This window comes from Porites lutea, chromosome 2 (genome assembly GCF_958299795.1).
Source record: "Porites lutea chromosome 2, jaPorLute2.1, whole genome shotgun sequence".
Lineage (NCBI taxonomy): Eukaryota > Metazoa > Cnidaria > Anthozoa > Scleractinia > Poritidae > Porites > Porites lutea.
The window spans coordinates 39,539,057-39,552,496 of record NC_133202.1 but is presented as its reverse complement, the minus strand read 5'-3'; the positions used below and the strand labels follow the sequence as shown (position 1 = coordinate 39,552,496).

The 13,440-nt window shown below is 42.7% G+C and overlaps 1 protein-coding gene across 1 annotated transcript; it reads left to right on the top strand.

Annotated features, from left to right (window-relative positions):
* Positions 1-12,043: 12,043 nt before the first annotated feature.
* On the top strand, positions 12,044-13,141 carry LOC140926191 (uncharacterized). Its single transcript, XM_073375972.1, has one exon. The coding sequence runs from the start codon at positions 12,044-12,046 to the stop codon at positions 13,139-13,141; it is 1,098 nt and encodes a 365-aa protein (XP_073232073.1).
* Positions 13,142-13,440: the final 299 nt, after the last annotated feature.

Below are 13,440 nucleotides of genomic sequence, written 5' to 3'. Positions count from 1 at the left end.
TTAGGGGTAAATACTTATTTACCATGGTTAGCTTTCAGTTAATTCTTTCGGTATTACCAGATTACTGTTTTTGATTTTTATGTATTGTTTTCAATGAGTTGTACCTGACCTGCATGACTCGCTGCCATGGCTCGCATATTATACACACTCTTATATCTCAAAATCTTGTTTTTTTAACACCTTCTTGGACATGAAAACCAAAAACCAAAGCTTAATTGATATAATGAAGACAGTAGCAGCTGACATAGGTTTTCAATAGTTATCTTGTGAGATGTCTCTCATGTATTATTTATTAGGGAGGATGATTTGTTGAAGACGATACATTAATATAGATGCTTTTTCATCGAGAGAATCTCAATAATTTAGGATTTATTCAAATACAAACATATTCAATATTATGACATAAAATGTGGGCTTATTGCTCATGCAAAGGTATAGATGGGGGAGAGTGTGGCATTTTTCCTATTTCAGATTGACCTTTGTACAGCACAGGGACTGAACATATCATGTATTTGGCATTTGTAAAGTATAAACAATATTTGACGCAAGGGATTGAACATTATGTGGAGAAAATCTTTACAAGCCTCCACTTCCATGACTCCTTCCTCATCTATCTCCTTTAAAGCCCCTTGAATAAGAGCCACAGTCTCTTCTATGGTTGAATGGTCATTGAGTGTGAGCTTCCACCCACAAGGTATATAAGCCCCCCCTCCAACCTGTTTCCCTCTTACCCATTTTTGAGAGGGAGGAGGGGCTTTTGTGGTGGTAGGTAAGCCTGTGACCACACTACAAAGAAACAAAAACACATGTTTGATTTTACTAAGGTAGGGTTGAATTTGGACATTAAATTTTTTTTATTACAGAGTAACATGAGGCGAATCTAAAGCAACATTTTGCCCTGAGTGCGCAAATATGTCGTTCTGAAGATATGTAACATTTGTCTTCCTCGTTCCTTTTCCCAGCTTTTTGGCACAAACGCGACAACATGTTTGTAATATGTCCAGATGTTTGTCTACATTTTGGACGGACATCCTGACCAAAACAAAAGGAATCAATATAAGAACCTTCTCACACTGATTAAAAACTCATTCCATACACATAATCTGGATCAATGAAGGGATTTCTAGATCAGAGTCGCATACATTGGCGGTGAACACAACCAAAAACAGACTTGATCGCTTATAACTAAAAATACATAGACAGACTAAGGTATAACCATCAATATAGTAACCCTTCCTGTCCGTTGGCAATTTTCAATGTGTGGTTACCATTTTTACTAGGTTGTTACCATCGATGAAACTTTGCCTGAACACACCTTACACGTTGTAGTTTTGAGGAAAATTAGTCTTGATTTCGTAAAAATTCGGCAAGATACTGAAAACTAAACATAAAGACATGTACTTACATTCGATGCCCGTCAAGATGGCGGCGACGTCTTCGAACGCTGTTTGATAACTGTCGAATTTACTACCGTAATGTGGAACGAAACTGCTCTTGACATTCAAAAAAGTAAGGAAAAGGCTTCTTCATCAGCACTGCTAGCTCGGAAGTCCCGGATATTGAACGAGTGGACCTGGAACAGGCTTTGAAAAAAGCTCCCTTGTTTTTGGCGATTATTTTTTCCCATTTTTGCGTATTTTTAGCAGAACAATGGAATCATGACGTCATCGCTTCTTCCAAAACTGGCATACTCCCGAACTGGTTCAAAACCAATACGTTGTCAAGGTATTTTAACCTATTGGTTTTGATACTGCTTAACCAATGGTTAAAGCTAACCATGCTTTGAGCAACTCAGCCCTGGTTGCCGTCGCCGTCGTCGTTGCTAAAGCTCCCTAATAATTGGAAAGTACGCACCATCGAACGCGCTCTCTTGAATAGGTTCAAAGTAAGGCAAGGAGTAGTAATGGTGGCTCCTATAGGTAGTAGCCAATCAGAGCGCGAGAAAGTCAATAGAGGTATTGGGGAATAGAGGTCACGTGACCTAATTTGCATGTTTTTGACGTCATAGGGTCACGTGACCTTTCTGGCTGTCATAGATAGTAACCAATCAGAGCGCAGTATTCTCTAACTGCTCCCCAGACCCCCGGAAGTGACCGCGCGACCGGAAGTGACTCCCCAGTCCCCCGGAAGTGACTGCGCAACCGGAAGGCAACCCCTCAACTAGTTCCCAGACCCCGGAAGTGACCGCGCGACCGGAAGTCAAGAAGTTGTACCCCTCAACTGCTTTATTGCACAATGGAATAAATGGCCTTATATTTGTGTTGGTTGTAGTGCGCTCACTCTTGTGGTACGCCTTTAGGGTGATTTCCAACAACGCATGCGCATGAAGTAGCATTCGCTAGGGCAATGTCTTATAACCTGGAAGGGATTACTTGACCTTTATATTTACAGTGGATGTTGTACGCTTACGCTTGTGGTACCCTTTTGGGGTGATTTCCAACAACGCATGCGCGTGGAGTAACATCTGCTAGGGGCATTGTCCTATAACCTAGGAGGGATGACTTGACCTTTATATTTGCAGTGGATGATGTAGGCTCACCCTTGTGGTACCTCTTTGTGACAATGTCCAACAACGCATGCGCATAAAGTAACGTCGGACATTGTCGTGTACAGCGCGACCGGAAGTCAAGAAAGAATCCCATCAGAAAGTTCTTGATGTCACCAAGTCACATGACTTATCCCCAACTGCTTCCCAGGTCCCCGGAAGTGAGAGCGCGACCGGAAGTCAAGAAAGAAACACACTGTATTCACAATAAAAATCACTTTGTTTGATTTAATACAATCTCGAAAGGTACCTATTTACAATGCGGGACGTGTGCAACGTCTTAGTGATGTCACGCCCTTTAATGGAGTTCACAAATCCATTAAGAGGTCCACTTCATCCCCTAGTCGTCTATATCCGTAAGGATAGCTCATTGCGTTCGTGTTAATAACACGTTTGTCGAAAACCAACGCATACTTTTTGACACGTGGTACAACTTTGATTCGTTTTTGCTCCGAATCTCTTTGGAAATGTGATGGGTTCACTAAATTCATCGTACGACGCTGGTCTTGGGGGTGGTACAATTCGTCCAGAATGTTCTGTTTCATTGACTGAAAGTTCAACACGGTTGAACCTCGAATGTTCAAGGTGAACCCTCTAACCTTAGTCACTGCTTTACCCAGCCGCGTAGTATATGCATAATTTTTTGGACCTCCACTAACGAACTCCGTTATAATGTCACCATGAAGTTCGTCCTTCCATTCACCCAACATGTCACCGGTCGCAATAGAGTGTTGGCCTTCTCGCCATTTGAAAATGATGGAGTCTGTGTCGTAGTACAACACCTGCTTATTTAGCAAGTCGATGGTCTTGTAGAGTTTTAACCTAGCGTACGAAGTTGTCATGGCAGCGATGAAAATGTTTTGTTTGCTACCCTTTGGTGCATTATCTTGTACGGATGTATAAACTGCTTCCAGTATATCGTCGGTACATAAGCGGAGAGTGCTGATATCTTTTGTACTATCAGTCACTAGACTGAAGAGATGGGTTGGGTCGCGGACGGTGACGGTAGTGGGTTTGTTTATACGCTCGCCGAACTTGCCCCAAAAACTGCAAGAAATAAAAAGACAAAAGAATGAGAAGGGGTGGTATGACAACATGAAAAAAAAAAAAAAAAAAAAAAAAAAAAAAATGCAACATGAAACAAGTACCTATTCAGCATCAGCTTGGCTGTTGCTTTGCGTCCGGGATTGTTCACAATTTTGCTTGTGTCTAGGCGGATGCCCTCCTTTTGCTCGTAACGGAGAATGTACTCTCTCTTGTCTTCTGGTGTCTCACACCAAGACGGCCACCCGGAGGCTTCTTGTTTGCTTTTTAACCAAACGTTAACATAATCAGCAAAGAGGCCTGTTTTTCTTTGCGACTCGGGAAAATGCCAAACCTCATGTATTTTCACCAGCGTGTAGCCTTTCTCTATAGCTTTCTCTATCTCAGGGGTACACCATGTACCCCTGATCATCCTTTGGGCGTCCGTGTGCGTGCAATAATGGCAGCGCATCAACAAAGGTTTTTTCTGCTCATCCTCGACGCATTTGGCACACAAGGGAAAGGTGAGTTTTCCACCACAGCGCACAGGTAAGACAGGGTGAAACAATCCTGATGGAGGCAAAATATCAACCTGGGCGATTCCAAAGTAGGAATGAATGCTTTGGTCTGCTGGCTGAGTGATTATCTGTGGGTGCCCCACTGGATAACAACAGTTTTTGTTTACCCAGGGGTAGAGGGAGGTTATATCCGTGTAACGAATTTCCTCCCCCTCCCCCGCCACAGCATGCAGAGCCACGGCACCCGTTCTACCCCCAAAGAAGGCGTCACGAGGTTCTAGAGGGGCCACCAAATCGAATGAGCACAAGAAATTTTTTACTTCTTCATTTGTTTCTACCTGGTGATCCCATTGGCACTCCCAATGTTCAATTACTTTGTACCCGGCTCTGAGAAGTGCCATTCGTTTTGCCAGTGTTGCTTGATATAGTTCTTCAACTGGTCTGTCGGGTGTTGCATAGTTTTTTACGTCTCTGTTGGGGTAACACGATGGACAACCATGATAAAAACAACCATGAAATTCATATGCGGTATGAGTTACATGATCATATCCATCCACAAAGTAGATCTTGTCTGCAGTGCGAATGGTCTGTTCCCCGCCATTGCGTTGGTGCTTTATTCTATCGCAACTGGCTCCTTGCTTAGGAATCTGTGCTTCCATGAAATAAAGCCACTGTAGGGCCTTCAGAGAGTTATTGGTATTGGCACCCCTCCACCCCTGAAGGGGTTCAACCGCGATAGTGTTGGGCACTAAATGTTTCTTCCGCCAGTAGAGGTTGCAGGCTGAAGCAATAGTGAAACACTCAATCATAGGGTTAAACCCTGCCTGTTGTTCAAATTCTTGTTGAAATTTTTGGCAGCCGGCTTTCAATAGAGCCACATCGGATTTGCAATAATCAATCATTTCTTGCTTGAAATTGAACGTGACATTACGTCGGACTTGCTCTTCGTGCCAACGAGTCAGTTCGTTTTTTCTGTTTTCCATTAATCCATCAGGATCATAAAATTGTAAATCCGGTATACGACCCACATACTGTTGGTTTTCCGGGCAGTTGAAAAGATGGGGAAAGAAGCCCTTCTTTAGTTCTATAAGATTAAACGTAGAGGCAAACGCCGCGAGCGGCATCTGAAGAAAACATAAACTGTCGATGAACCTCAACGGTCCGCTCTTGAAGCTTAGAACTTTTGCTCCTTGTGTTAGTTGGTTTTCCACCGTCCGTTGTTGGTCGTACAGTTTATTAATTATAAAGATGCCATCAAATCCCATTAAGTTATGAAATACGACAGTCACTTGTCTTTGCTTTTCATTGTCTTGCACATCTACCAGATCGTCTAAATCATGAAGAAATTGCAGAACGCAATCTTCTCCTTGCAACACATTAATACTTTCTTCTTCGGACGATGAATAACAGAGCAAGTTTGGTAAAAATACCCCCTCTGCATTTTGCATTGCCTCTATATCGGCATAAATTAAGAGGGGAGGGGGGAGCGCCACCATGCAACTTCCCCCCTCTTCTTCTTCCTCCTGCACAGGTTGAATAAAACATTTGTGAAGATTAATAGGTACGTATTTCTGGCATACAGGACATTTGGCATAGCCGCAACGATGTCGTTTACCTTTTATTACCATGTACTGACCTTGACAGTTTGTGCAAGTTTTGAAGGATTGGCACTGTTTGTTTTGAAAATGATGGTGTTTGCATGAAGCACCATAAAACTTCGTGTTGCAGTGCGAACAATAATCTCCTGGCTGTGTTCCTGGAACATAGTCCGGACAGTCAAATCGTGCGCAAGCCTTACATCTCTTTCCTTTGCACGAATGATGCGCTCTGTCATCAGTGTTAAATGCTTTCTCACAGTGTAAGCAATAGTAACTACGATTTAGAAAAGCTGGAAACGACGTGCAGCCATCGTAATGGTTATTACTCTTTAAGAGACGAATCTGATAGGGTGCTGCAGGTCCCTTGAAAATTAAGAAAAAGGGTTTACACCTTGTCATGACCAGTAGTTGGTAATTCTCTCCTAATGCTTCTTGAAACTGTTTCAGTTGGTGCAAGCCACATGGACCTTCGGCCACTCCCGCCTGCTGATGTAATTCTCTTGCCTGTTTTTCTTGTATAGGCAGGCCACGTTTGAGGTTTTCCCAATTTCTGTGCCCTTCAACACCCTCGTTTCTATGGCAATGGGCCCTCATTGTGACTAAAGCCCTTGCGCAGCATAAATGGTCATCGTTGTTTATTGTTATAATACATTTTTTGTTTTTGTTGACTTTATCCAGACATCGCTGGCCGGGATTGTTTTTTTTTGCATGACCGGACCCCGGACCTGGCATCGATACCATCACTACATCCACTTGAAATCCCTCACTAGGTATGAATGATTGATTGGAATTTAATTTTCCCGCCAACTTGGATAGTAATTCATCCAATCTTTGCGTACGCTGTCGGAATTCCTGCACAGTGAAATTCACGGACTGGTAGGCGTGTGAAAAACCATTTGCAGTAATGGCCAAATTTACCCAATGATGATTTGACCGCTTTTGTCGATGGAGTTCTCTCTCTATTGCTTGATAAAGAGCTTCAGTTAAGGCCACTCCGATATTATCTTCTTCCACAGGATCTCTTATTTGTCTTAACTCAGCATGAAAAGTGTCTCTTCGGACGACATCACGCCATCTTCTTTGTTTTGCAATTTGACGCAAACTGAACTTAAACAATGGCCCACTGTCACTACCACCAGCACTACCACCCAACTGCTCCTCCCATCGGTCGTATGCTTGGTTCAAAATTGCATCTATCTCTTCATTCTCGTCTTCAAAGCGGTAGAATTCGTCCATCTTGCTATGAAAACCTCGACGATTTGAAGTTTGCGGAGCTTGACGTTGACTTATATAGAGCAGACCAACAACAAGTTTTGAAGGATTGCCTCCATCTTGAAAAAAGTGATGAAAATGAGGCTGTGCATCCTGTTATATACCCCATCCTTTGACGTCATTTTGACGTGGCTTCCTCTCATTGACTCCTCAAAACGAGGCTGCTCTCTGAGTGGTTCCTGTCATTGACGTCATGATTGACACCTGTCACACGTGCTTGTCTTTTTTTTCTTCTAGGGTTTTTTTTTTTGTTCTTCTAGGATTTTTTTCTAGGTTTTTTTCTAGATTTATTTTGCTTTTTTAAAGAGAGAAGAAGAAGAAGTAAAAGAAGTTTCAGGCCGGGCTTGAACTCATAACCTCTGGATCTGTATTCACTGCGCGCGCGCGATCCCACCTACACTACTACAACTAAGCTAAGATGGCCTATGCAAATTTAAGTAGTCCATAGTTTGCGCGCGTTATCTTTCACTCGTCTTTAACTCAACTCGGCCTGCAAGTCCGGGCTTAAAATGAACTCACATCGGCTTCAATGCAAGCGAAATGTAATAAAACAATTAAATTAGCCTCGGATGAATTCAAAGCAACCCTAAAAAAATTTATTTGCATCCTAAAAAAGAAATCCGTTGGCATCTCTTACCTGTTCATCCGCCATTTTGTTTTTCAAACGTGGGATTTTTTTTTCATTGTGGTTTGAATGTTTCAAAGAATACACTACCGAGTTGTACTTATCCATTGATCGTGATCATATTTCACTTGGAAAAAGAAGAAACCAGGCTCGTCCTGAACCGCGCAAGTTTTCCTCCTCCGTGCGTGAATTGAACTCGCGACTCTCGATTGCTTTGTATTGCGCCACGTGGAGTTACACGGAGAGATGCGAGTTCAATTCACGCACGGAGAAGGAAAACTTGCGCGGTTCAGGACGAGCCTGGTTTCTTCTTTTTCCAAGTGAAACATGTTCACGTTTAGTAGATAAGTACAACTCGGTAGTGTTTTCTTCCCAACAATTAAACCACAATGAAAAAAAAAAATCCTGCGTTTGAAAAACAAAATGGCGGGTGAAAAGAGTTTTATGGTGTAGTGAGTTGGTAAGGATGTCTTTGATGCGGCTTGAAGGGATGCAGGTGAGAAGGCCCACGTTTGTACCATTAAAAAACACAATAAAAGCAGTTCAACAAAATGTGTTTTATTGAATATCTCGTTGCCAATGAAATAATTGATCCACTTCTCGATGCGAAAATCCCAAATATTCATAATCATAGGTACCATATTTGTTTAAATTGAAAGAAAATAAACACAATAAAGCTTCAATGACAGAATCTTTGGGTCGCATAAAATTCCAACAAAAGTCCATGTTGCCGACCCATTCTTGCGGACTGGGATGATGGTTTTCGTCCATTTTCCATTGCCATTCTTCATGGATGTCATGAAAGGTGAGTTTGGGTAACAGTTCCATCAGAGTATCTGCAATATTCCCTCGATAAGTATACCATTGTTTACTCCAGGCTTCCACACTAGGAGGGATTAAGTGTACATTTTTATCCATAGCAAATTTGTGAATCATCACATAAGCCACACTCCACACCCAATCTCTGGCCCAACCAGTGGTCGACAGTTTATCTTGTAAATTTTTATCTTGAAGTATGTACATAACCGGTAAGAACGCGATTCCCTCCTTGAGCAGTGTTAAACACTTCTTTGGTTAACTCATTGTAGATTTGTCCGTTGAGTCGATACAAATCGTAATTTAGATTGTCAAACGTCAATCCATGTCTGGAAATGGCGTCTTGAATCAAATCACGAATAAACTCTTTGTAACTCGAGTAATTACTGAGTGGATGGTGGATCAGTAGTTTGTCCATGCAGTTCGTCACTCAATCGATGCAAGGTCTGGGAAAAATCTTCTAACCAATGCGTATAACACTCGTCAAAGGTATACCCTGCCGCCAATCCTCGCTTGATTCTTTCTAACATGTAATCTTCCCAAGAGGGAAAATCACTCTGATGAAGAGTCTTGTAATAATCTTTCATTCGCTTGAGCTCGTTCTGCGCGTCGTCGTTTTCTGGCCAAATGACGTTCATGCATGAGTTGTCGGAGTTTTATACGTCTTTGTTGAAAAAACGATAACACTCGATTGGTCGATTCATCTCGTAAAGCCTGTTTTTTTAACAGGATGGCTTGCCCCGTTGGTTGATAGACATCGACTTGTGGACAAAAATGCACTTTCTTGTTGTTCATCTTAAAAAGGTTCGTCGAAAAAGATTTCTCATCTCCTTTTTACCTTGTTCTGTAAAGTTTCTCGATCCTACAATCCCCACATGATCATAGAGAGTGAGAGAACAAGCATTTTTCAAGAGTTGAAATTGACATTTTTTCACATACGAACCGTTTTGTAGATGATAATAGATGAACTCGTACCACTGGTTGTCCGTCAAGTCAAACAGGTACACCCGTTTTCCCATATCCAAAGCCAGTTGAACGGTCCAACCCGTTCCTCCTTTGACCGTCGTCTTGTTAGCGTCTAAGTACCCAAAGGCATACAAAGCATAAGCTTGTCTAGCAATAAAATAATTTCGAACCATTAATTCTTCAAAATAAGTAGCTGTACCAATAGGACTTTTACGTTGAAGCGTTTGGTTGGCTCGTTTGATGGATTCATGAGCATGATAAAGGTCGGCTTCAGTGGGTTGAATGGGACTAATACATTTAGCTCTGGGATGATTGGGTCCTATTTTGATATCCAATCGACATTCATACGCCAAAGCCAGTCGTTCAGCATATTCATCTGCTCCTTGGGCTCCACCGGTCACAATGGTATATTTTTCACCCGATGGATGTTCCATGGGTTCTTCTGCAATCTCGTCTTTTTTTTCCACAAAATTCCTGAAATGTGTCCATGTTTTTGCAGCATCTGGAGAAGGATTGGAGGAAGCCATGGTTAGAATGAAGAAATGACTGAGGATCGCTAGTAATATACTCGTTTTGCAAAACATGTTAAACAAGATTCTTTTAAAAAACAAGTTAAACCAGTACAAACGGGTTAAAACCAGTCAATCCAGTTGTTCCGCTAGCGCGTGCAAACAAAAAATGATTGGTTGAAGATCAGGTGATCGTGCTTATATAGTCTCGGCGCCACTGGCAATTTTTATCAGTTGCATCATGCAGTCAGCCACCACTGTCGAGGCTCCACCCGTGAAGCGAAAATATGTCAAGAAAGATAAACCAGACTCCAAAGAAAAAAAGAAGAAAAAACCCAAATGGGAAACAGATTCTGCCTTGAAGACGGATCCTACCAAAGAATCACCCGAACCTTTGATAGAGGAAAAACATTATGTGATGAAAGATGGACATTGGGTAGAAGAAAAAGATGCAGCCATTCAAGCATTAATGGCAGAAGTGGACAAGATTCCTGAGATTGGAAGTCCTCCTCGTGCACCTTTAGCCGTGGTGGATTTGCTCACTTGTCCCTTCCACTTGAAACCTCTCACTCGGAAAAAACCACCCGATGAGATTGAAAAACAAGAAGTCTTGTTTTGCCCCGAGATCGATTGTCCCGTGTTCCTCTTTGGAAATCATCTGGATGCTTATGTACAAGCCCTGCATTACACACTACCCAGTCATGATGTAATAGAATGTTGGGACATTCTACAATGTTACTGCCATTTCACCCCTATCTTGAAGCTGAGTCAATCCGAAACCAATCCCAATCGCCTCTACTTGAGCTGCAACAACTGGTGCAAAGAGTTGAGATGTTGTTATTTCCAGTGGTTTGATGAAGCTTTTAGCAAGAAAAATGCTGCTTGGCAAGATGAAATGAGATTTGAATTCCAACAGTTACCCGTTCCAGCTAGTCGAGAAGAAGCCAAACGAAAAGCCAACGAAAACAAAGAGGCTATCCGTAAAAGGGGGCTAGTAGATTACTTTACCAACTTGAAAGAACAAATGGAAGAAAAACGAAAACAACTGATGAAATCTGGTGGATGGGGCAGCGGCGGCGGCGGCGGCGGCGGTGGCGGCGGCGGCGGTCCGCGCGAAGACGGCGGCGCGCGCGAACACGGTAGCGGTGGCCCAGCCAGAGGTCCATTCTTGTATTATACCAGCCCATCCAACGTGGGGTTCATCATTAATGGAGTCAATGTTTGATGAGACATTGCCTTGGAAAACGTTACCCCATTTTATTCAAGAACGCATTTATTGGCGACCGATGGTCCACGCACGGAATGAGATGGGATGGAAAGCCTTGCATGAACAATTGTTTCCATTCGACTATGGAAAACATCATTGTTGGGATTGTAGAAATGAGTTGACGAAAATACGTCGGTTAAAAGAACATGATTTTCTTGCAACTATTTTTCCAATAGATTATACCTTTCATAGTTCCTATGAGTTTCGATGCAAGAACTGTAAACTGTTTGGTAAAAGAAGACTATATCGTGTACCATATAGTCACCAAGACATGTTTCCTCGAACCGATCTACCTTTTTACAAAGTACATGTTTTTGGGTATCTTGTAAAAAATCTACATCGTCCATCATCCAATGCGTATAATGGTCATTGTTTATTGACTGGCTATCAAATGAGTCATTTATTCAATGCAGTCAGGATACTCACTCGATATTATGATGAAGACAATGACTATACGCGTAGATATCATATTTTTAGACCCACCTTTTCGTTTAGCGAATTTAGAGTTAGATTTGCTTAAGAGTCCAAAAAAAAAAAATGTATATATAGCGAGTTGTGATTAAAGTTGTTTTTTAAAAATGTGGCGTTATTTGCGTTGGCGTTTCATCCGTTTTCTTTGCGGACGTCTTTTTTTAAAATATTCTACAAAACCCATGTTGGAGGAATGGGGTGATCCTGTCGAAACCTTTAAAGAGACGCATGTGATCAATTTGGGTCGATTTGCAGTGTATGTGGTCTGGTTAAAACAGTTTCCCTTGGCCAAAGAGTGGTATTTTAGCGTGGAAGAGCAGTTTGCTTCTCAATTACCCTCATTGATGGAGTTGGTGGCTTATTGGTTACAATAAGAAAAGATGGAAAAAAACTATTAAAGAAAAGGCTCTTAAGCCATCTGTGTCAGTGCGCTATGTCGTTAGCACGCGCTTACGAGGATCCCCATGAACGAGGGGCCTTGGGTGGGGTAGACCCTTTTGCTAAAGCCCACAAATTGAAAACTCCTCAAGCGCAACAAATTCTGCAATCCGTGCTCAGTTATACGTTGCACAAACCCCGACGGAGTCGTTTCCCCACCACTCCCACTCTGGTGTTTGACCGAGACGAACAATGGCAAATGGATTTGGTGGACATGCAAAAACTCAGTCGATGGAATAAGGGCAACAAATATTTGCTGACTGTGATCGATGTGCTGTCCAAGTATGCGTGGGCCATCCCTATCAAATCCAAAAGCAGTAAAGAAATGATACGAGGGTTGGAAGGAATTCGCCGACAAGCTTCACCTCGGCAACCACTCCGCGTGCAGACGGATCAAGGCAAAGAATTTTATAATGCAGGGGTGCAAGCCTGGTTCAAGAAACATGACTGGGAACATTTTTCAACGTATGGAGATAGTAAGGCCTCCGTGGTGGAACGATGGCATCGCACGTTAAAACAGCGGATGTATCGCTACTTTACGGCGCACAATACGTTACGGTATGTGGACGTGTTACAACCGTTAATCCACTCGTACAATCAATCCTATCATCGGAGTATTGGCATGGCTCCGCATCAAGTCACGGAAAAAACCGTGCCCGAGGTTTGGGACAGACTCTACGGTAAACGCTTACAACAAAAGACACCACCTCCCAAATGTCGAGTGGGTGATCGCGTACGCCTCAACAAGAAACATCGACCCTTTCAAAAAGGCTATCTACCTGGATGGACAGAAGAAGTGTTTGTGGTCACGCATGTACGTCGACATCCCATCGTGACCTATCGACTCAGTGAATGGGACGGTACGCCTATAAAAGGTACCTTTTACGAACACGATGTGCAAAAGGTGCAAGTGTCGGATGACTCGTTATTTCGGGTCGAAAAAGTCTTGAAACGTAAAGGACGCAACGTGTTAGTGCGTTGGAAAGGCTGGCCGGCCAAGTACGATAGTTGGATTCCAGCCCATGGTGCGAAGAAAACAAACAAGACATCGTACAAAAAGAAGGGCACGGTTTCTGGACTCAATACCAACTGAAGCCAGTTACACGTCACCCCACATGGATGAGGCCGAGATAATGAAGTTCATTAACAAAGAAGCCGCGAAACAAAGACGAGCCAAAGTCAACAGAATGGCTGGGGTCGCCTTTGGTCAACAAGCTCTTCGTTCTTACACGGCAGCCCAAAAGAAACATCGTCGGCGCGCTGGTCGTCATCCACCCATGAAGAAGAAAAAACCCCGCCAACCAAAAACTTGCTTGACCCTGATGGAATTAGCGCAGGCCTTTCCCAACATTGCTCAGCAAGTATGCTTTCATCCAAAACAATCAACCTTCA